The sequence below is a fragment of the Bombyx mandarina genome, chromosome 19, assembly GCF_030267445.1.
Source record: "Bombyx mandarina strain Sakado chromosome 19, ASM3026744v2".
Classification (NCBI taxonomy): domain Eukaryota; kingdom Metazoa; phylum Arthropoda; class Insecta; order Lepidoptera; family Bombycidae; genus Bombyx; species Bombyx mandarina.
Genome location: NC_143225.1, coordinates 22,359 through 46,165, shown reverse-complemented (window position 1 = coordinate 46,165; position 23,807 = coordinate 22,359). Strand labels below are relative to the sequence as shown.

The 23,807-nt window shown below is 44.5% G+C and overlaps 2 protein-coding genes across 5 annotated transcripts in view; one reads left to right on the top strand and one right to left on the bottom strand.

The window, feature by feature from the left end:
* The window catches only part of LOC114242302 (nose resistant to fluoxetine protein 6), a 35,135-nt gene that overhangs the window by 1,003 nt on the left and 10,325 nt on the right, over nt 1-23,807 (bottom strand). For 2 of the 4 annotated variants that reach the window (XM_089735143.1, XM_028173402.2), the window contains 10 exons: nt 10,540-10,676; nt 8,996-9,311; nt 8,804-8,918; nt 8,469-8,556; nt 8,228-8,394; nt 3,831-4,016; nt 774-947; nt 540-690; nt 266-452; nt 43-185 (listed from right to left, as the gene is read on the bottom strand). In XM_089735143.1, coding sequence (XP_089591269.1) covers nt 43-185; nt 266-452; nt 540-690; nt 774-947; nt 3,831-4,016; nt 8,228-8,394; nt 8,469-8,556; nt 8,804-8,918; nt 8,996-9,311; nt 10,540-10,676 — 1,664 coding nt within the window. Of the gene's footprint in view, nt 1-42; nt 186-265; nt 453-539; nt 691-773; nt 948-3,830; nt 4,017-8,227; nt 8,395-8,468; nt 8,557-8,803; nt 8,919-8,995; nt 9,312-10,539; nt 10,677-10,772; nt 11,184-11,245; nt 11,708-23,807 lie in introns of those variants that run through there. The other 2 variants (XM_028173403.2, XM_028173405.2) reach the window with 2 other exon arrangements.
* Nucleotides 12,259-13,554, top strand: LOC114252181 (uncharacterized). The gene has a single exon (XM_028186687.2). It carries the CDS (start codon nt 12,569-12,571, stop codon nt 13,406-13,408), a length of 840 nt encoding a protein of 279 aa, XP_028042488.2. The 5' UTR covers nt 12,259-12,568; the 3' UTR covers nt 13,409-13,554.

Sequence of the window (23,807 nt, the reverse complement as noted above, 5' to 3'; positions counted from 1 at the left end):
AGATGTCCAACGCAGTCGTCGAAGGTAATATGTAATAGTTACGACGTAGTAGTCGGAGATGTGCAGCGGCATGGTCTGCGAGCCGACGAGCCCGCGCTGGAACAGCGTGTGCAGCAGGAACGCGCTGAACGACACCCGGCCGCTCCAGCCCCAGCCGCGCCACTCCACCACCGCGCGGTAGCTGTCTGCAAACATCATAATCATATATACTATGCTAAACGAATACTACTATCATTGTACATAAGCAATTGAATCAGTTACTAACTTTCCAGCTTCAAAACGCAAGACAAGATCAGAGCGACGACGAGCAGCTGGAAAATAGGTTTGTAGAGTGCAGCGTACATCACTCTGAGCGCTGTCGGGGGCTCCACGCCGTCCCTGTAGAATATACCTCCCGACAGGATCACCGCCACGCCCAGCGGGAGCAGCAGCCACACCAGCCAGCGGTGCTTCTGCGCAGAGACCGCGCCGGGGTCAGACATACGGGGATACGCTTACTCGAGGTGTCTCATGGTGTGCGCGCGTGCGCTAGTTGCCACCTTGTATCCAGTAAAACGTTGAGGCTGAGTCTGGGCGCGGTAGGCCAAGAAGCCGCCCGCCAGCCCCAGCGTGTACGTGGAGAGGTTGGTGTGACCGCGGATGTACAGCAGCCGGAACGTGTCCTCGCGCTCGTAGAGGTTCCTGTATGTCCTGCAAGACAAGTTCACACATCTAGTTAGCAACCGCCTCATGTACCGTGTGGGATCAGACCTACGTGTACCAGTACAACGTACTCGGGAGACTGCAGGACGACGGCGTCCAGGTGTTGCAAGTACGTGTGCAGCGCCGGAGTCAGCAGCGAGAGGAGGAGCAGCACCGCCAGGCACACCGCGCGGGCACGCGGCCGGCGCGCACACACGCACACCGCCACGCCCACACAGAACAGCTGCGTGTCCGCCGCCAGGTACCTGCACACTCACATCTTTACTTCCAAATTTCATTGACTCGTGTAGCTGTGTGTAGTTAATAATATTATATTATTAAATTAGTACTAGCTGACCCGGCAAACGTTGTGTTGCCTTAAATAAGATTTCTAGGGAAATTCTAGTGTAGGAAAAAAACCTAATTCAACCACAATACCTCATTATAACCAAAAATTATTTATCCAAAAAATATAAATAAAAAAGAAATGTTTGGGATGGACAACCCTTATCACTTACGGGGTATGAAAAATAGACAGTAGCCGATTCTCAGACCTACTGAACATACTATTGATACACAAATAAAACCAAAAAAAACATGGCTGGCAAGCTACGATTGATAAACAAATAAAACCAAAAAAACATGACTAAAAAATGTATAGTGAGTAAGACAGGAGACCGGCTTCGTCCTTATCCCTACTACGTGATGTTTGCTGGATGAGTGGTGACACCTGGCGGGGATAACTGATCGATTGATAGTTGATCAGAAGTCCGTATCGATTGATAGTTGATCAGAAGTACCGGCGGGGGCGGGATCAAATTAAATAAAATAAAAAATCATAATTAAAGGAACTTTGTAATTATAAACTCTGAATAAGAATGTATCGTACTACAATAATTATAATATTTGATTGCCATCTTGCAAACTTATTGCGGATCTGTGCATAGAATAAAAAAGAAAAATCGGGATGGAAAAATAGGGGTTGACCGTATAAGAGTGAAAATTGAGAGTAATATGTTTTTTTTTTATTTTAGGTCAAGACAAAAAAAAATCATGATAAAATAAAAATAAAAATGAAAATCTTGCCAAAAAAATTAAAGTTTAAGAAATAAAAAAAATGTGATAGCTTCCGGGAAATAGTTGATACGGAGCTAAGCCTAAAAATAGCACTTAAAACAGAAGAGGATATCGAAGAAGCCACAAAGCATTTCACCACAACATTTCAAGCTGCCTGCTGGAAAACCTCCCCGGAGCACTTGAATCCCAGGCCACGGCAAAATAAGATATCGTTTGAAATAAAAGAACTGATTCTGAACAAAAGAAAACTGCGAAGAGTATGGCACACTAGCAGGCTCTCAGTAGATAAAAGAGCTCTTAGCAAAGCAGTCAAGGATCTTAAACTTGCCATAAAAAATGCAAGGGACAAAACTATGGAATGTTATCAAGATTTCTTAACTGCAACAAGTGCTACTAACTACTCTCTATGGCGAGCTTGTAGGAACTATAATAGGCCTATAGATCCCAAACCGCCGTTACGGTTGCAGAATAACACTTGGGCAAGGACAAGACAAGAAAAAGCTGACGCCTTTGCTATTCACTTAGCAAAAATATTCACGCCTAATGATGCTGACCCAAACACTGATGATTCCTTCATAGATTCGGTCCTAAGTCAAGACTTCCAGCTCGATTTGCCGATTAGGCCTACAACTCCGAAAGAAGTCGTGGCAAAAATCTCAAAATTGGAGGACAAAAAAGCCCCCGGGTTGATTTAATAGACAAAAAAGTCTTGAAGGAACTTCCCAAAAAAGCCATAGTTTTTCTAACCATCTTATTTAATGGCATACTAAGAACTGGACAATTTCCATCGCTGTGGAGAGTTTCACAAGTAATTATGATACCTAAAGTAGGGAAGCCAGTGAACGAACTTAGCTCATACAGGCCGATTAGTCTACTAACAGTAACGTCAAAACTTTTTGAGTCAGTCCTGCTGCACAGATTATTGGAGGAGATTCATCAAAGAGCCATAATCCTGGACCACCAGTTTGGCTTTCGCCAGCAGCATGGCACTGTGGAACAAGTCCATAGAATCTGCTCTGTAATAAGGAAGGCACTAGAGAGAAAGGAGTACTGCTCCTTTGCCTTCCTAGACGTGCAGCAAGCGTTTGATAGAGTATGGCAGAAAGGTCTCTTGTATAAAGTAAAAACTCTTTTACCCTGTACATTCTTCCCTATCATAAAATGTTATCTAACAGAAAGAATATTTCAAATAAGAGAAGAGGAGTGTACATCGCCATTTCACTCAATCAAAGCTGATGTACCGCAGGGGTCTGTCCTGGATCCAGTCTTGTATACATTTACACATGTGATTTACCACAAAGCAACATTAGCAACATTCGCAGACGATACCGCTGTACTGGCATGTAGCAATAGCCCAAACGAAGCTTCAGACTTCCTACAGACTGGATTGCAAGAAATTGAAACCTGGCTTTCAAAGTGGAGAATAAAAACTAGTGTGACAAAATCCGTTCATGTAACCTTCACTCTCCGTAGAGGAGACTGTCCGCCAGTAACTCTGTGCAATCAACAACTCCCGCAAGAACACTGCGTAAAATACTTGGGAATACACCTAGATAGGAGACTCGTATGGAAACAACACATACAGAAGAAGAGAGAAGAAATCAACCTGAAATACAGAGGACTCTACTGGCTACTCAGTGTTAGTAGATAATAAGCTACTCATCTACGAAATGCTCTTGAAACCAATTTGGACATACGGGATTCAACAATGGGGTTCGGCGTGTGACTCTAATATAAGTATCATACAGAGGGTTCAAAATTACATCTTGAAACAAATATCGAACTGTCCGTGGTATATAAAAACATCGGAGATTCATGAACACCTCAAAATCAGGACTGTTAAACAGGAAATCAAGACCTGGAGTATGAAATACAGAAAAAGGCTAGAAATGCATCCTAATAAGCTTACCACGCAACTAACCACACCGGACCTAATAAATAGGCTTAAAAGGCGACAAATCCTAAGTCTTGATAGACACGGTTGACAGAGTGGAGCAGTCTCGATGGAGATTTTGCTCTGACCGTCTAACAGCTGACTGATTGCAAGATAAAGAAAAAAAAAAAAAGGTTACCAAGTCTGCGGTGCACAGAATGCGTCTTCGTAGATGTAGTTGTTGATGTAAAGTAGATGCGCCCACCAGTAGCGACGGCAGGCGGCCGCCTCGCTGCCGACCACGAGCCCCCACAGCGGACCGGCGCCCGCGTGCCGGCCCAGCGTAGAGATCGTCGCCAGCACCAGGCCGTACGTTGGAGTCAGTCTGCAATCATCGACAGGGCGCAGTCGAGAAGTTCATGGGAGGTACTCAGTATTGTCGCGTCGACAGGCGGGGCTGACGCAGTGTACATGATCACCGTACACATGCCTCATTGTCTGGCGGAATGTACACAGGGAGCTGCAGATGTACATCACGCCGACATTCCATACATACAGACTAATGTCAGGTTTTTACAAGCAAAGAAAAAAATTGTTTCAAGAAACCGATGTTTGTCATAAAATTGTCTACAGCGGACCGAGGTCGGGCGACGTCACTAGTCGAATGTATAAATTGAGATCTTACACCGTGGCACATAAATATACTAAATGGTGCACATAATTATGGTCGCATCCGCAGTGTGCTGGTTTGTCAAAGAAAGCGTCCCCCTGTTTGCCGGGATTCCGCAGTCGTCTCACACTTTGAAGTCGTCGTGGCCTAAAGGATAAGACGTTCGGTGCATACGTGTTGAGCGATGCACCGGTGTTCGAATCGCAGGCGAGTACCAATTTTGCTAATGAAATACGTACTCAACAATTGTTCACGATTGACTTCCACGGTGAAGGAACAACATCGTGTAATAAAAATCAAATCCGCAAAATTATAATTTGCGTAATTACTGGTGGTAGGACCTCTTGTGAGTCCGCACGGGTAGGTAGGTACCATCACCCTACCTATTTCTGCCGTGAAGCAGTAGTGCGTTTCGATTTGTAGGGTGGGGCAGCCGTTGTAACTATACTGAGACCTTAGAACTTTATATCTCAAGGTGGGTGGCGCATTTACGTTGTAGATGTCTATGGGCTCCAGTAACCACTTAACACCAGGTGGGCTGTGAGCTCGTCCACCCATCTAAGCAATAAAAAATAAATAAAAAACACTGAGTAGGTACGAGTCGAACGGGTCTGTTCTAGAGAGCGCCGCTGCCGTCACTGCATTCAATTATTAGGGGTTAAAGTATGAAATTTCCGATTTGTACTGAAAATTTTAAATTCGTTTTTTTTCATTTAACATTATTATTTAATCAAAATATCTACCATTAATATCTATACATTGCTGCAATTTAATAGGAAGGTCATTTATGTCTTTGCGATAGAACTCTGATGATCTAGATTCTACAAACTGTGTGAAAGCATTTGGTACTGCCTCCTGGGAAGAAGACCTCTTATCACGTAGAAAATTGTCCAAGCCACGAAAAAAATGGTAGTCCGTTGGAGCAAAGTCTGGCGAATACAAGTTTCTAATATAGGCTCCCAAGAGGTCCTACCACCAGTGATAGTCCTACCACCAGTTGTTCTTTCTTCAAATCAAAATATCCACCATGAAAGCGTTTAAACCAAACTCGCCCTGTGCGTTCATTAGCAGTGCCCTCTCCAAACGCAACATTGATATTGCGAGCTGTTTCTGCAGCGTTAGTTCCGCGTCGGAACTTGTATTCAAAAATCACTTAAATTTTCGAAGTATCAGTCTTTCTTGTCTAAGCTGAATAAAAACAACATCTGAAAGTAGATAATCGAATGTTGCACATTTTTTTAAAAGAAGAACCTCATTGGTACCATTTGAAAAGAGTTTCACTTAAAAACCTCACCATGAAGGTTCTATGTCAATTCGAAGTACATATTACATTAGAACGACCATTTCATACTTTAACCCATATTATATAAAATTTTATCAGTGTGCCCGGCAACTACTTACCTCCAGGTGCGTCATATTGTCTGCAGCAATACCAAAAAACGGCTCTACTATTAATAGTTATAGCAGTATTGGACAAAACAATAAATTAGATTTAATTATTTTTTAATTTATTAGATGTTCTCACGGTTCGTTTAAAGCCTTTTGGTCTACGGAGGGACTTTGGATCTCTCTGTACTTTTCACTGTATGCGCCATGGAGAGGGCTCAGAGGAATTATTCGAAATGACTTTTTGATTTCCTTTTTAACATTGCATCGCCCGCCACTAGAGCAGTGTCATTCATGCTATGTGGAACCGCTACGTTCATCCACAATTAATTTTGAGAGGTCTTTTTTGCCAAGTACCTACCTTGTGGCTCTGGAAAAAACTCTCCTCCCTCCCCTCCCCTCCAAGCTGTTCCCTACAAGCCCGCTACAAGCTCTATTGCATTTCTTTTTTTAAAGAAGTTTAAAGAGAGTCTTGATCGGCAGTAAGCAGTGGTCTTGCCGTGTTCCCCTAGCATTGCTACTATCTATACTAATATTATAAAGAGGAAAGATTTGTTTGTTTGTTTGTTTCGAATAGGCTCCGAAACTACTGGACCGATTTGAAAAATTCTTTTTCCATTAGAAGCCGACATTGTCCCTGATGAACATCGGCTACTTTTTTTTTTATTTTTATTTTTTGGTTTCATGTGTGTTTTAATGTTTCCGAAGCGAAGCGAGGGCGGGTCGCTTGTTTATCATAAGGTGGCCAGTCTGCCAACAAGAACAGTAAAAAATCTAGTCTCATAGTTATTTCATTGTACATTTTCTGATATATTATTACTTAATATATATTATAGCTTTCTTAGTGAAATGTCAAAAAAAGCACTATTTTGTGTTTGTAGGAGGCTAAAAATCAACTGATCATCCGCATCGATAACTCCATTTAGTTCCATCTCTATTTTGGAGTAGCTCGACGTAGGAGCGCCCGTACATTTGTTAACCAACTTTGGCCGTACTGTATGTGGCTTTGTTCACCTGTCGAAGTACGGGTTAATGTATAATTATTTTCGTATTTTCTTTTCTTTGAAACACATTTAATACAGTGGCGTAGCTACACAGGGGCTAGGCGGGGCAGTGCCCCGGGGTCCTCAAGCTCAGGTGGCCTCGAATCTTTACCAGAAATCTCGATCGAACTGAACTTTTGGAAATTTCTCCTATTTTCAAAATAAATATGACAACCCCACTTTAATCATGACAACTCAGATGAGAGAAATTCAAATGTTATGGTTAGGGAATTCCCCTAAATTCTTTCTGTAGGTTGCCAGTGTTGTCAATTTGACGGATAGTGATATGTGCGTTTTATTATTCATCGAGGTGCGTTTTATTGTGAATTCGAGTTAAGATTTTTTCAGGAGTAAGTAAGCTCGTAGAGGCCCTGCGACGCGCCGCCAAGCAGATACAATACACCGACGCGGTGTATCGCGTCCCGACCCGACAGGCTGATTCTGGTCCAGCGGGGTATTTCGGGTCAACAGCGGCACCGTCTGGGCGGCCTGACGGGCTGCCGTATCGAGACGGCCGACGTTTCAGAGCCTTCGATTCGCCTCGAAGGCTCCGTCGGCCGGGCGCCCTTGGGCTGAGCTGCGCCGTCTGGTTGTAGTGATGACCGCGGTAACCCCGTTACCTCATCCGGGTTCTGACCTCGGAGGGGATCGGACGCTTGGGCGCAGAGTGCTGGGGAATCGTTTAGTGGGTAAGGCCCTGAACACGTCCTTGGGCCGATGGTCTCGCAGTCGCGGACCAGTCCCACATATCGCGCGCGCCCCCTAGGCGCGTAGGAGGACCTCGCAGGAGGTTCGGCCCCCAGCCCAAAAAAAAAAGGCCCGACCATTATATACCTAATAAACCCTTGAATCTTCTCTATTTCGTTTTATTAGCCAAACCTACACCAAGTATTAATAGTAATTTATGTATTTTTTATGCAGTGCACAAAAAAAGAGCTTAAGTAGCTTAGCATTTTTAAAGTATTGGTATATTTCATATTTTTATTTGATAAAACCATGATTTACATAGCAGTGGGGCCCCATTTTTTAATTTGCCTCAGGGCCTTTGGTTACCTAGCTACGCCACTGATTTAATATCAGCTATTTTCAACTTAAATAATACTTTATAGCCCTCATCGTCATTAAACTGTTTAGGTACCATCACCCCGTCTATTTCTGCCGTGAAGCAGTAATCAGTTTGAAGGGTGGGGCAGCCGTTGTAACTATACTGAGACCTTAGAACTCATATCTCAAGGTGGGTGGCGCATTTACGTTGTAGATGTCTATGGGCTCCAGTAGCCGCTTAACACCAGGTGGGCTGTGAGATCGTCCACCCATCTAAGCAAAAAAAATATGTTAGGTAATTCTCTAAAACAAATCTAATTTTTATTATAGGATTTTCCAAGTTACTAATATCCGAGAAGTTAAATACATATTTGTATATTCATAATTCGAGATCTTAGCGCTGGATCCTTTTATTTTAAATCATTATGTTTAAATCAATTATTATCAATGAACCTGAGCCATCTGAGTAGTACAGCCTTAGGCAGGTGGGTCCAGGTGAGGTCGTGGGTCTCCGCGTAGATCTGGAAGTTGTACGCGAGGAGGAAGCTGGACATCACGAAGAAGGTGTGCGTCACCAGGGTGCCGTTGAACAGTATTTGTTTGAGGGGATCGTCGTAAGCCTGAAACGTTTGTACCAGATATGGTTTGTAAAGGATTCAATCATTTACATAACGCACTGTGGCTGTAAATATACCTTCTCTATGTAGAGCGGGTTGTCCACGTACGAGTAGGCCATGATCAGCACCGTGTGGGAGAACAACACGCACAGCATCGTCAGCGTCCTGCAACAGAGCCGATCAACACTGAATCTCCTCTTCAACGCGTGGCCACCCGATGCTGAGTGTAGGTCTCTTCGGTCTCTTGCCTTTCGCATCCAGTCTCTACCAACCGCTTTGACTAGATCATCGGTCCACCTCGTTGGCTGTCTGTCCACGTCACAGCGCCAAGTAGGAGGTCTCCACTCCAGTACTCCTCTAACACTGAATACTGGACATTAATTACAGAGACCGCGGCGGGTCTGGCCCCTACCTGATTCCGTGGAATGCTTTCAGCCTGTCGAGTCGTGGGTCCCGCAGCGCGTGGCTCGGAGACACCATCCGCTTCCAATTACGTTGCACTGAGAACGCCAACAGATACGGGTTCCCTGTCAAGTTAATTTGATCTTCATCATTATCGTTGTCCGTGCTCTAAGGTTTCATTATTTGTCTACTAAGTACGTACCCTTGCCATTCTTACATATGATAAGATCATAGCAGCTCCCCACAGCGTTCAACAGCATCACAAGTAAATAAAGAACAGCAACCACTTGGTCGCTCGCGTCGAACGGGCTGGTCTCTCCCTCTCGGACACAGTAGTGTAGCTTAGCGAGCTTAACTTGGAGCCCGTACGCCTTCGAGACAGTTTGGTTGAGACACTGTGTGAGGGCTCGTTCTATTCCTAGTGCAGTGCGGTTGACGTGTGCACACGAGGTGCTGAGACAGACTCCGCGGTGGATCTGGGTGTGGTTGAAGTGCTTCACGCAGTGCGCAGAGTAGCCCTGAAATACCAATCGCAAAGTTTGAATGGTCATTAACGAGAACGCTCGGAGGTCTGAGGCTGACCGGACCGGACCGGACAGGCCTCTGTCGAGTGAACCAATCCGAGCATAGTGCGCGTCTCGTTCGGTTCCCAGCTGAGCAATTAGTCGAGCTGATGAGCATTACAGGAGTATCACAGGGTGTTTTGTGATTATTAGAACTTATCAGAGTTCCGTTCCAACTGTCAAGAACCACCATTTTTAAAGTAGCTGAATGGCTGTGAGAAATTTACCGTTTTCACAAAGTTCTTTCGATTCAGACACATCATCAACTATTAGAAGACAAGAGTTACAAACGGAGCGCAGACCTCGAATCTGCAATACCGTAGATAATTGAACCCATTCTCTGGGTCCGTATGGTCACCCAACTAGTGACTCGTCTACTCGGCACCAGCCGCGTCAACAGCATTGCTCCTGCGCGTTTGTGTGCACCAAAAAATTACAGAACTATTACAGATATTTTTTTATAGTTTAGGATAATAAATGAGCTGGTTTTAAGTATGTACTGAAGCTCAGAGCGTTACGTTACGTCACATCGTTAATGTTTATATTTATTTTTTATTGCTTGGATGTGTGGACGAGCTCACAGCCCACCTGGTGTTAAGTGGTTACTGGAGCCCATATTGGAGCCCATATACAACGTAAATGTGCCACCCACCTTGAGATATAAGTTCTAAGGTCTTAGTATAGTTACAACGGCTGCCCCACCCTTCAAACAGAAACGCATTACTGCTTGACGGCAGAAATAGGCCCCAGTATATAATACCACCAGTAATTACACAAATTATAATTTTGCGGGTTTTATTTTTATTACACTATGTTACTCCTACACTGTGGAAGTGAATCGTAAACATTCGTTAAGTACGTATTTCAACAGAACAAGTGGTACCCGCCTGCGGGATTCGCAAATCGTTTCATCGCTCGATACGAATGCATGTTGTCTGCGTGAGACATCCTGTCTCAAAGAGATCATCATGAGTTCCAATAATAAATTGGCTCATATAACGACTGTCCTAGCTTCAAGCCAGAACTAAAGGCTGCTTCGTGCTTTACAAGATTGGTATAATATTTCTGAAAGTGAAACCGTATGTGCGACGTAACGTTAATTAACAACTTCGGTACCACCGGCACTGGCACTTGGGACGCACGAGCTTCCGGTAACCTACTCTTACTAGTACTAGTATCTCACCTGGATTAGGTCCATGAGGCTGGAATCAGTCCCGGGGAGCAGGTCCGCATCGAGGAGGCAGTACGGACCGCCCTGCTGCAGACATGGCTCGTATTCGTCTAGCGCGTACAGCGCCGGCATCCTGCGATATTCACTCTCTGGAATATCGAAAGCATCACGTGTCATACAGGACTCCGATATCCTCATGGTGTTGTCTTGTTGGCGTCACGTAACCGTAAACACACCACTATTACCTACTACTCACGACCACGGCACGCCGCGCCGCCATTCATGGATTGAAATCAACTTTGGTGGATTTTATCACAAGTAGTAGCTTGTCGTCCGTGGCAATAAATAGAGTAGAGTTCATGTGCTTAATGAGGCCTGCATGCTCCTTATATGAGTATATTAGCACGAATTAAAGTGTCTTAAAATGTAATGGAGAATACTTGGAAATGGATTACAAATAAAACATTTATGAGCCACGCCACTTAACCAGTGCACGCACGTACTGCTCCATGTGTGCGTGTGTGAGTGCTGCGTCACGTGTCGGCTTGTGGTCGGCCGACCTCGTGCCCCACGGTCGTAGGCTCAATTGTATTTGAGAAACATTTTCCTGGTTATCACACCGAACGCATTACAGCAGCTCTTGAACTCCATTCCAGAGTCAAAAGCACTTTATATTTGTCAAGGCATTATTCAACCTTAAAGCGAACACGCTACATACCATGCCCTGGACACAAAATTCTTCACGTAGCCATTCCAAACTACACCCGCGGTTGTTTGTTGAGATAATATTAATAATAAATACGATTGTGATCGGTGTTTATATGAATACATGTGTTACGTGTGTTTCAAGCTAATCGCAAACGGCCTGCACGTGTGAATGACTTGTACGGAGCGACTATTACAAACGAACGCACGACTCGTTATTGAGTTGAAACCTCCTGACATTTAAACTATAATCTAAAAAATTAATATCATGGTCGGCCGAAAACTAAAATTAGCAACAATGTTTTAAAAGCGACGGTAGACGCTGACGATACTCAATATACATGTATGACTTAGCAATATCAGTCCATTTGCGTCAAATTGGCAAGGTCAGCATTACTGGGGATGTGAACTGTGATGAAGAGGCTCGCGACTCTCCGGCAAGCCCTGGGTGATCACTCGTCCCCGCTGCTCCTGTACCGCCGACCTCATACAACACAACAGACGGTCTCCAACCTACAAGAGCAGGGGTTGGCAGGTTTGCGTCATCCGTCACCGCACGCACCAGACCTTGCGTCAACAGACGTGTACTTTTCCCAAAATTTTGGACAACTTTTTTGCAGGGAAAAATTGAATACTTGAGGGGCAAAACAAAATGCCTTTGAAGAGTTTGTTGTATCCCGTACACCTGACTTCATCAAGAAGGGCATTGAGAAATTACTACTGCGTTGCTAGAGATGCTTCGATACCATACCACACCGTGGGTGTATATATTGATTTATAAAAAAAAAGATTTTTACGTTGTATGTATACTCAGAGAGGGTAGGGTAGTTTGCCAGAATACACATCGGCTCTGTATTTTATCGTGATTTAAAAATATTTAAATAGTGCCATTCCTTGAAAAGTGAGTTTAAGTACGCGTAATTGCCTGTACTCTGCAATTGTTTAAGGATTTAATGAATAATTGTAAAAATTACTCGAGTGAGAAGAACATCGTTGAATATCATTTTGTGATCTGATCGAGGGAAAAATCTACGAGGAGCGAACGGATGGCACAGAGTGTCGAACAAGCATAAGTCAGTGGGTTTTGGAAAGATTATCCGAAAGAAATTATAATAATCTAAGTCCCATTAATATAATACCCATATATCGCCACGTCAACTAACGCCATCTGCCGATGCTAACAAACTTCGTCATAACTCAGTTTTCACGTTATCCCGACTACTATTGACCTCTTATTTAACGTCCATTGAAATAGATACACCTAAGATAAGAGAGGGCGCCACCAGTATCAAAACAAACTCGTTACTCGTTCTATCGTTACGCTATCTAATAAACAATGGAAGAAATTTTAATTGCACTCAGAACCATCCAAAAAGAACTGGATGAACAAAAAGCTATGATTAAAAAAAGCGGCGAGAAAGTGACAGAACAAGTGACTCAAAACATAAATAAAATACTGGACGAAAAGTTTGATTCCTGGGAAGAAAAATTCGAAAATCTCAAAGCTGAAGTGCAAAATCAAGGAAAAAGACTGTATTTTTTAGAAAAACAAGCAAGACTAAGGAATATTGTCTTCTTTGGGGTGGAAGAAACGGAAATTTCATATTCAAACTTGGAAAGAAGTATAGCCAGTTTCATAGAACGTCACTTATCTATTAAACTAAATTCTACAGACATTCAGGAGGCTAAGAGAATAGGCAAGAAAGGAGAAAAACCTCGACCAATTATTGTGACATTTGTAACTTTGGGTTTAAAAATAGATATATACAAAAATAGAGGAAAACTGAATGATACCCCTTACTATTTAAAAGAGGATTATCCACAAAACATTTTGGAAAAAAGGAAAGAACTACAAAAACAGGTACAGGAAGAGCGAGAGAAGGGCAACACTGCGATCATCAAGTGTGATAAAGTGGTAGTAATAACTAAGAACAATAACACAAAAAATACCAATAAAAGAATGCTTTCTGCTTCACCCGAAACCCCCCGTTTTCATTCCCGCCCTCAAGATGAGAAAAAGATTCAAGCAAGCAAGAAGAACAAAACACAAGCTCCGATACAAAGATCATCTAGTCTATCGGAGGGTACCTTGAAACCGGGCATGCTCAACTTCCTTACTACAAAAAATACTAACAACACACTGATTAAGCAGAACAATCAAAACAAGATTATATAGCCACTACCACCCCCCTCCCACAAGAAAAACAAACAAAATACACAAGAAAAACATCTTCCAATCCGGTTGGTCCCCGTGGAAGATTATGACCAAAACCCTCCAGGGAATCAAAAAAACCTTCAAAAGATATTCTACATATTGACATACAATGTCAGATCACTCCTATCACATGAACGATTAATAGAATTAAACGAAGCATTGAAAGAATTTAAATATGACATCATATGATTATCCGAAACAAGACGTTCGGGAACAATCATTGAAGAACATGATCACTTTATATTCTGTCACTCAGGTAATACACCTGGTATGTATGGGGTGGGCTTTTTGATAAAGAAACAATATAAAAATAATATAGAAAGCTTCATTGGATTCACAGAAAGAGTTGCATTACTAAACATCATTATCGAAGACACTCCCATATCCATCATACAAGTATATGCACCAACCGAAAAAGCTAGCGAAGAAGATATAGATAACTTTTACATAACAGTCCGTATAGCAATAGAGGCTGCTCATAAATATTACATACTGATGGGAGACTACAATGCCAAAATAGGACAACCAAAACAGGAAGAAAACCTGGTCATGAAACTCCATGGATATGGCGATAGGAACGAAAGAGGCCAGAAATTGATAAATTTTGCAATTGAAAATCGACTAGTAATCCTAAATACATTTTTCAAGAAAAAATCGAAAAACAAATGGACTTGGAGATCCCCAGACCAAAAATATAAAAATGAAATTGATTTTATGCTATCCAACCAACCACACATGTTTCAAAACGTAGAAGTATTAAATATAAATTATCCATCAGACCACAGACCAGTCCGAGCAACAATAATATTAACAAAAAATAGGAAGAGTAGAGCTAAATACCACAATCAACCAAACATTCCTTTAAAAACTGATCAAGAGGTACAAGCATATAGGGAATGCTTGAAATCTGACGAATCACAATACTTACTTAATCAACCAGAGAACAAAACTGTACAGGAATATTATGACAGCATTATAAAAGTTATCAAGTTAAGTCAACAGTTTGTTACAACTACAATACCTAAACCTGTCAAAACTCAAAAAATATTGTCAGAACATACTCTAGATCTGCTAAAGAAGAGACAGAAGATGCAGAAAAGTAAAAACAAAAGTCGAGCTACAAAAAATCATATCTCAGCCTTGTACAAGCTTGTAAATAAATGCATAAAAAAAGATTATATAAATCACAGACACAAGATTATTAACAAACATCTTAGCAGAACGGGAAGCACGAAAAAAGCTTTCAAAGAATTAAGGACAAACAGAACATGGATCGGCGGATTGAAAAGAGATGGCATAGCACTACACAACCGGAGTGAAATTATTAATATAGCAACCGATTACTACAAAACCCTATACAGCGCTAGACACAGCAACATCAACACAAGTCAAAATACAAAATACATGTTTGAAAATAAAAGCGTAACTCACATAGAGGTAAGCGAAGTCATAAGAGCCATGGAGAAACTAAGATTAGACAAAAGCCCAGGCCCGGATAACATTACAAATGAATCTCTAAAACTAGCTACACCTTTGCTGGCTTCTCCTTTCGCAATATTGTTTAACTTGATTCTGGAAACTGGAGAGACACCCACCCAATGGTCAGAGTCAAATATAATCTTACTCTATAAAAAAGGAGATCCAAACGACGTGGGGAACTACAGACCGATAAGCCTGCTACCATCAACTTACAAACTTTTTTCCTCAATTATTAACGAGAGAATAAGTAGTGCAATAGAATCAAGGCAACCTGTGGAACAGGCGGGCTTCAGAAAAGGATTCTCAACTATGGACCACATACATACGCTACAGCTTCTTATAGAGAAATACCAAGAAATGCAGAGACCACTCTATCTTGCGTTTATTGATTACCAGAAGGCCTTTGACACCATATCCCACGACAGCATTTGGGAATCTCTAAGATGCCAAAAAGTGGAAGAACAGTACATCAACGTAATCAAAAACATCTATAAAAATAGCAGAAATAGAGTTAAACTAGAGACAGCTGGCCCCTGGTTTCCAGTGAAAAGAGGAGTTAAACAAGGCGACCCACTATCCCCAAAATTATTCATAGCCACACTAGAATCGATAATTAGCTCACTAGACTGGAGGGGATACGGAATTAAGATTAAAAATGACTACCTAAGCCACCTACGATTCGCAGATGACATAGTGCTTATTACAGAAACTAGATTTCAACTAGAAACCATGATAGAATCATTAAATGAAGCTAGCAAGAAAGTAGGCTTAGAAATCAACCGCACAAAAACTATGCTTATGACTAACAACACAAAGGCACCAATATCAGTCGAAGGCGAACCTCTGAAGTACACAGAAGTATACACATACCTTGGCAAACAAATAGGGTTCAACGGAAATCACAATGACCTAGAAGTAAACCGTAGAGTACAACTGACATGGAACAAATATTGGAGTCTAAGAGAAATATTCAAGAGTAACCTGCCTACTAATCTCAAAACTAAAGTTCTAAATTCTTGCCTTCTGCCTTGCTTATTATACGGATGTCAAACATGGACGTTTAGTAACAATATAAAAAACAAAATAGTCACATGCCAAAGAGGAATGGAGCGTAGTGTGCTAAATTTAAAGAAAATACAGAAAATCCGTCACTCAAAAATCAGAAAAATTAGCAAAGCAACTGATGTACTAGTTCAAGCTTTAACTTTAAAATGGCAATGGGCTGGACATGTTGCACGCCTTCAGGACCAGAGATGGACAAAAAGGTAACAACATGGACGGGTCCACTAGGAAAAAGAAAGAGGTTAAGACCATATACTAGATGGGAAGATGATATAAAGAAAGTAGCAACTACAAATTGGATTAAAATTGCGCAATCCAGAGAAGATTGGCTATCCTTGGAGGAGGCCTTTACCCGAGGAGGGGTTCTTGCAAGTGGGAAATAATACCTAATATTATACAACAGATACAATATTTAATTTTATTAGTTAGGAATTGCATTAATTTTTTGTTTTTGTCACTTTTTATGTTTTTTTTTTTTTTTTTTTTTTTTTTATGATTGAAAGTTTACTGGTGGCCCGAAGGCCTTTCCAGTTTCACCAGGACAGGTGGGCGAGCAAAGGCTCAGCCAAGAGGGGTGGGATTCGCTAACAACTGCCCGAGCGCCTCCGAAGGAGACCTAACAACTCAAGAGCAATTGTTTCGCGAATGAATCTACTACCGGATCGGAATCGCGACCCGCTGAGAAGATCCGGTGAGAAACTCAGCGGGCTGATGCATGGGTTAGGTTGCACGTCGACCTCTTTGTCGAGTTCGACGAGTACGGTTACCGGGGTCCCTAAGCCTGCCCCTAGTATTAGAGCTGAAGGCATCTAATGCAAAGGTTATTGGATCTGATGGATCCGTAAGGACGTGTCTAGGGCGTCGACGGTGACTGGCTCCTGCATGATCAGGATTCGGGGAGTAGTCAGCGGCGGCAACGATAAGGCGATTATCATGACGCATAGCCTTATCGAAGTATCGTTCCGACGCTGACTTCATGTATTTCCGAATTGATTCGAGGCCCAGGTCGTCGTGTAGGTCAACGTTCCTCACGAACCACGGAGCCCCGACAGCTAACCTGCAAAAGCGGGATTGTAGGGATTGGAGGGTGTCTATGGGTGTGCGGGCCGCGTGAGCGAACACCACACTCGCGTAAGTCATGACGGGCCTTATGCAAGTTTTGTAAAGTGTCACCTTGTTCCGAAGGGACATTTTACTTCGCTTACAGATCATGGGGTAGAGTCTACCGAGACTAAACGCGGCACGGTCACGGACTGATTTTATATGCGGGCGGAATGTCATCGATGCATCCAGGGTAACGCCCAGGTACTTGACCTTCCTGGCCCAGGGTATGGGTTGTCTAAAGAGACTAATCGGGGGTGTGAGATTCCTCCTCCTAATCCGGGAGGAAATCCGTGTGGAGCTTCCCCTCTGAAATAGCACCGCAGTACTTTTCGCTGGGTTGATGTCTATGCGCCATTTTCGGAACCACTGTCCTAGGGCTAGGGCTGCGCTCTGAAGCTTCTTCGCGATTAGGGACTTATTTCTACTAGAATAGTAAACAGTCGTGTCGTCGGCGAATAAAGCTAAATGGGTCGGCGGCGACCGGGGAATATCGTTGACGAATAAGCTAAATAGGAGGGGTGAGAGGACAGAGCCTTGCGGGACTCCAGCTGTGAGAGGTCGTGGGGAGGAGCGGGTTCCCTCGACTCGATATCGAAAAGAGCGGTTCGACAAGAAGTCCCGTATGATGAGCACGAGACTATCCGGCACGCCCATGTTGAATAGTTTGAAAATCAAACCATTGTGCCAGACTTTGTCGAACGCTTTTGCGACGTCGAAGAAGAGAGCTCCCGTGTATAACGGTTTTGGTCGATTAAGCCCCACAAGAATGTGCTCCGTGAGGCGGTGCACCTGTTGAACGCATGAGTGATTTGTACGGAATCCGAATTGTTCATCGATGAGAATGCCCTTGGATGAGACGAAGTCTCTGAGGCGTTTGTAGAGCAGACGCTCATACAGTTTGCCTAGAGACATGAGGAGGCTAATCGGGCGGTAGCTCGTCGGATGATTTTTTGGTTTACCGGGTTTATGTATGCCGATAACGTCCGCTTCTTTCCACACCGCGGGAAAGATACAGTTCGCCATAGCGGCATTGAAGATAGATGCCAACATCACGATGAGTTGGACGGGTAGAAGTTTAATAACGCGGTTAGATATACCGTCGGAACCGGGAGCCTTGCGAGGACGTAGGTCTTTGATCAAGTCTTTAACTTCTATCGGGGTGACGGGTGGTAACGCATCCGAGGGTGGCAAGGAGGCTCTGCGTTCTACCTCACTGTCTACTAATTCTACATGAACAGGGTCCACGGATTGAGTGCTGGGCGTGCACTGGGTTTGCAATGTATCGGCCAGCAGCTCTGCTTTTTCGTCATCATCGAACGCCGCGAGTCGGCCTGAGGGGCCTACGAGGGGGGGCATAGTTACTATCCGATTGTATCCGATGAGTATGTATCCGATTTGAGAGTACGAGCTAAGCGGTAGTAAGACCTTTGGGAGGGCGCGAGTCCTTCTAAGAAATCAGACCATCTGGCATCTCGGACTTCGGCGATGCAAGACTTTACGTCGCGTTGTAGGGCACGCATTCGAATTCGATTTTCCGCGGTAGGATACCTGTCGTAGGCGCGTATCGAGGCGTTCTTAGCTCTAAGGAGTTCCCTAATATCGTCGGACAATTTGAAGCGGTGAAGGAAGTCCTCCGCTACAACTTGTTTCGATGACCTATCTAATGTCGAGGTGATGTGTGACGTTAAGATGTCTATGGCTTCAGCGGTATCCTGAGGAGACGGGGTAGAGTCCGGGTTAAACGGGAGCGATGGTGGATCAGATTCAGCCAGGCTGATGCCCAGCGTGTGCCAATCCACCACAGTCCTCGTGACGGGAACGGAATCGGGAGTGCGACCGAGCTTCATAACGACGGGATGGTGGTCTGAATCTAACTCTGAAACTACTTCGATCGAGTGTAAGCGCAGAGTTACGTTTCTTAATAACGCTATGTCGAGTATATCCGGGCGATGCGCGATATTTAGCGGGTAGTGAGTCGGGGTTAACGGAGCGACGATATCGAAGGCGAGATCATCGACTAACGCGTCAAGCCGCCTGCCATTCGGGGTTGTGGTGTGTGAGTTCCACCTGATGTGTTTACAATTTAGGTCGCCCGCCAGAATGACAGAGCTCCCCATACCGAGCAGCGCCTCGATATCACTGCTTAGAACGATCTTATCCGGTGGAAGATAAACGGACGCGATAACGATCGGCGCGTGTCCCGTCAGTGAGATTCGGCACACTGATGCTTCGATATTAGCGAGCGCGGGAGGATCGAGCGGGACGCAATGCAGGGCTCTTCTATAGTAAATGACGGTACCACCACCACGGGCAGAGAGCCTGTCGTTCCTGACCATGTTATAGTTCGCGATTTTAGGGTCATGGCGCGCGGGCTTAAGTAGGGTCTCCTGCACTAAAAATATATCAATTTGATGGTCACGCAAAAAGTCAGAAACCTGATCACGTTGATTTGCGAGACCGTAAGCGTTAAAAAATCCTATCGTTACGGATAGATGCTTTATTCTACTTATATACGCCATTGATTACCGGCGGAGTGAGGGGAGGACGTACGTATTTAATGACGCGTATACGTCGGCGTATTCCTGCACAACGACGATAAAGTGTTGTGCAGTGGAGGCAGCGCGAATGGCGTCGCCCAAAGCGTTAACGCGCTCAAAGTTGATCGACTGAAAGAAGTCGATCGCTAAAGCGAGATTTTCGGACGCGGTCGGAGGGCATGTCGCGGGAGAGGGACGAGTCGCGGGGGAGGGACGAATCGCGGAGGAGGGTGTTGTAGCCGTGTTCGTGTACGGCAGCGGTTTCGCCCAGGCCGAGACACTGGGCACCGCCGCCGGAACGAACGCTGGCTTAGCCTGCGACGCAGAGGGTGCCGAGGCTTTGATGTCTGGGCCGGAAGCTCGGAGGCGGTTTTGGCGGGCGACGCGGCGATTTATTTTCGGGGCTCGGGGGCATCCGCGGTAATTTGCGGGGTGACCCTGTGTTCGACACAGGACGCAGCTAGGCGGTTCCGTCGCGGTTTTTTGATCGCGAGTGCATAGGGCCGTGGCGTGATCGCCTAAACATTTGACGCATCGGGGGCGCGCGTGACAGTTACGGGAAGAGTGCCCGTACAATTGACAGTTATGGCACTGGCTAGGAGTGCCTTTTTTATGGGGGGCTTCGACAGCGATACCAGAGAGCCTACAGACGGTCTGTGTGTTAAAGATTTTCTTACCCTCGGGGGTAGGCTGGAGAGCGACTAGAACCATATTATATGGCTCCCTACCGCGACCGGTGTGCATACGGTGCACAGAATTCACTGGTAGGCCTTGTTCTAACAGGTCGACTTTTACGAGCTCTACATCTAACTCTTTAGGGATTCCGCGTATTACAACGCGGAGTTCGCGCTCCTCCTGAAGCATATAAATGTGGAAGCTTATACGCTCCTTACGGAGGTAAGAGGTGAGGGCTCTATGGTCATCAGATGAATGCACCTTTATTTGGATGCCGTTCGCGAGGTTACGGGCATTCGTGAAATTGATATTTTTGGCCTTAAGGGCCAGGGAAACTCGATCCCAAGCTGCCTTCTCTTGAAGGATTACCGGAGGAGGGGACTGGGTTTTATTTTGTGCCACCGGACGCGGCGACGGAGTGGCACGGGCTGGAGGCGCAACGGGAGTCTGGGGGCGGGGGCGCGACGCGTTCGCGGCTTTGCTAATTTTAGCGGCCGCGGGAGCTCGAGACTCCGCGGCACGCTTCTTACCCTTTTGTACCAGGGTAAATCCATCCGTCGATGAGGCGGGGGCGAGGTCGACCTCCATCTCCGAGTCAGAGTCGGAGGACGAGGAGGCGGGCGCAGGTGACCTACGAGCAGGTGTTTTGGAGGGCGCGACGGAGGCCGCGGATGATCGCACAGCTGGAACGGTGGCCACGGCGGACGACGCAGCAGTTTTACTCGCCAGTATAGGCGACGCGGGAACGGCAGGCACGACGGAGGCTGCGGTGCTCGATGCAGAGGCTTTGCACGCAGGTACAGGCGACGCAGGAGCAGCGAGGTCGGCGGAGTCCACGAGAGGGCTTGCTGTGTGGTCGGCCTTGAAGGCCAGAAACTCGGAAGTGAGCTTTGGGTAGCGAAGCCGGAGAAATTCCGCGAATACAGCGTTCATTACGGATACGTGCCCAGGTGGGGCTGCCCCGGGACTTTGAATACACTCGCCTTGCGGCGAGGCCCCAACTTCTCGGAACTGAGCGGTTCTATTGAACACAGGTGGCGATGCGGCGTGATTACTACAGGACAAAGAAAAAACACAACAAAACAGGAATAAGAAAAAGAAACAAAACAAATAAACACTTCCTGGAAAACGGTTTGTCGGCAGATGTACCACGAACACAGAAATAACAAAAAGAAACAAAACAAATAAAAACTTCCAGAAAAAACACTTGGTCGGCAGATGTACCACGAACACAGGCCGCGCGAACAATAGCCGGGCTAACAAAAGCCGGGCGAACAAAGGCCGGGCGATCGAGTGGTCGATGGGCACGTCCGCACGTGACGGGTGCCTCTATCGGAATCCGGACTTTTTATGTCACTTGTACGAAATAAAAGGCTTTTTATTTTTATTATATTTATTATTATTATTATGTATACTCAACGGAATTTTGTAGATAAAGAACTTATATGTGTGTCTAAAAGCAAACACTTTGTGACAAGCATCTTCACTTTAAACGAATGACTTCCCGATTCGGTTTTGATGCCCGCCACAGCGCCATCTGCAGCCCAGCCACAGGACACTTGCTCGCAGGTGGGCTGCATGTGCATCAGAATTTAACTAATTCAAGAGTATGGGGACTGCATTCGTATGTATGAGACTAGACCAGTGATTCTCAACTACTGTTCCGCGGCACTTTTGTGTGCCGCCAAATTTCAAAAGTGTGCCGCCAAATTTTGCGAATATATAATAATGTTAATATTATTAAATTATATCATTTTAAAAGAAAAATATTTTAAACATGAATATATATTTAAATCTACAAAAGAAAATTATATTATATTTTAGTTTATTTCGTATATTAAATTTTTTTGATAAACTATTTATGCAGTGTGTTGTAGTAAGTAAATAATTTTTATCTTTTTTTTTGTGTGCCGCCAAATCTTGAAATCGTTAAATATGTTCCGCAACAAAAAAAAGGTTGAGAATCACTGGACTAGACAGTTGAGGTATAGTAAATTAAAATTTGCACTAAACTTCTACTTTAAATACTTAGTGAGTGCATTATAACCGTTAACCGATCTATTGCACACGAACACACCGTCAAGCAGTTGCATGGGCCACACTACACACTACACACTGCACACTAACACACTACACACTGCACACTACACACTATCACACTGCACACTACACACTGCACACTACACACTGCACACTACACACTACACACTACACACTACACACTAGCACACTACACACTGTACACTACACACTACACACTGCACACTACACACTACACACTACACACTACACACTACACACTACACACTGCACACTACACACTGCACACTGCACACTACACACTACACAACACACTACACACTACACACTGCACACTGCACACTGCACACTACACACTGCACACTACACACTGCACACTACACACTACACACTGCACACTACACACTACACACTACACACTACACACTACACACTACACACTACACACTACACACTGCACACTGCACACTACACACTACACACTACACACTACACACTACACACTGCACACTGCACACTACACACTGCACACTACACACTACACACTACACACTACACACTACACACTACACACTACACACTACACACTACACACTACACACTACACACACTACACACTACACAACACACTGCACACTACACACTACACACTACACACTACACACTACACACTACACACTACACACTGCACACTACACACTACACACTACACACTGCACACTACACACTACACAACACACTGCACACTACACACTGCGCACTGCACACTACACACTGCACACTACACACTACACACTGCACACTACACACTACACACTACACACTACACACTACACACTACACACTACACACTACACACTACACACTACACACTACACACTACACACTACACACTGCACACTACACACTACACACTACACACTGCACACTACACACTACACACTACACACTACACACTACACACTGCACACTACACACTGCACACTACACACTACACAACACACTGCACACTACACACTGCACACTGCACACTGCACACTACACACTGCACACTACACACTACACACTGCACACTACACACTACACACTACACACTACACACTACACACTACACACTACACACTACACACTGCACACTACACACTACACAACACACTGCACACTACACACTGCACACTGCACACTACACACTGCACACTACACACTGCACACTACACACTACACACTGCACACTACACACTACACACTACACACTACACACTACACACTACACACTACACACTACACACTGCACACTACACAACACACTACACACTACACACTACACACTACACACTAACACACTACACACTGCACACTACACACCATCACACTGCACACTACACACTACACAACACACTGCACACTACACACTACACACTACACACTACACACTGCACACTACACAACACACTACACACTAC

Excerpts from the sequence above, each read along its gene's own strand:
- LOC114252181 (XM_028186687.2), top strand. The coding sequence starts at position 12,569 with ATGGAAGAAATTTTAATTGCACTCAGAACCATCCAAAAAGAACTGGAT.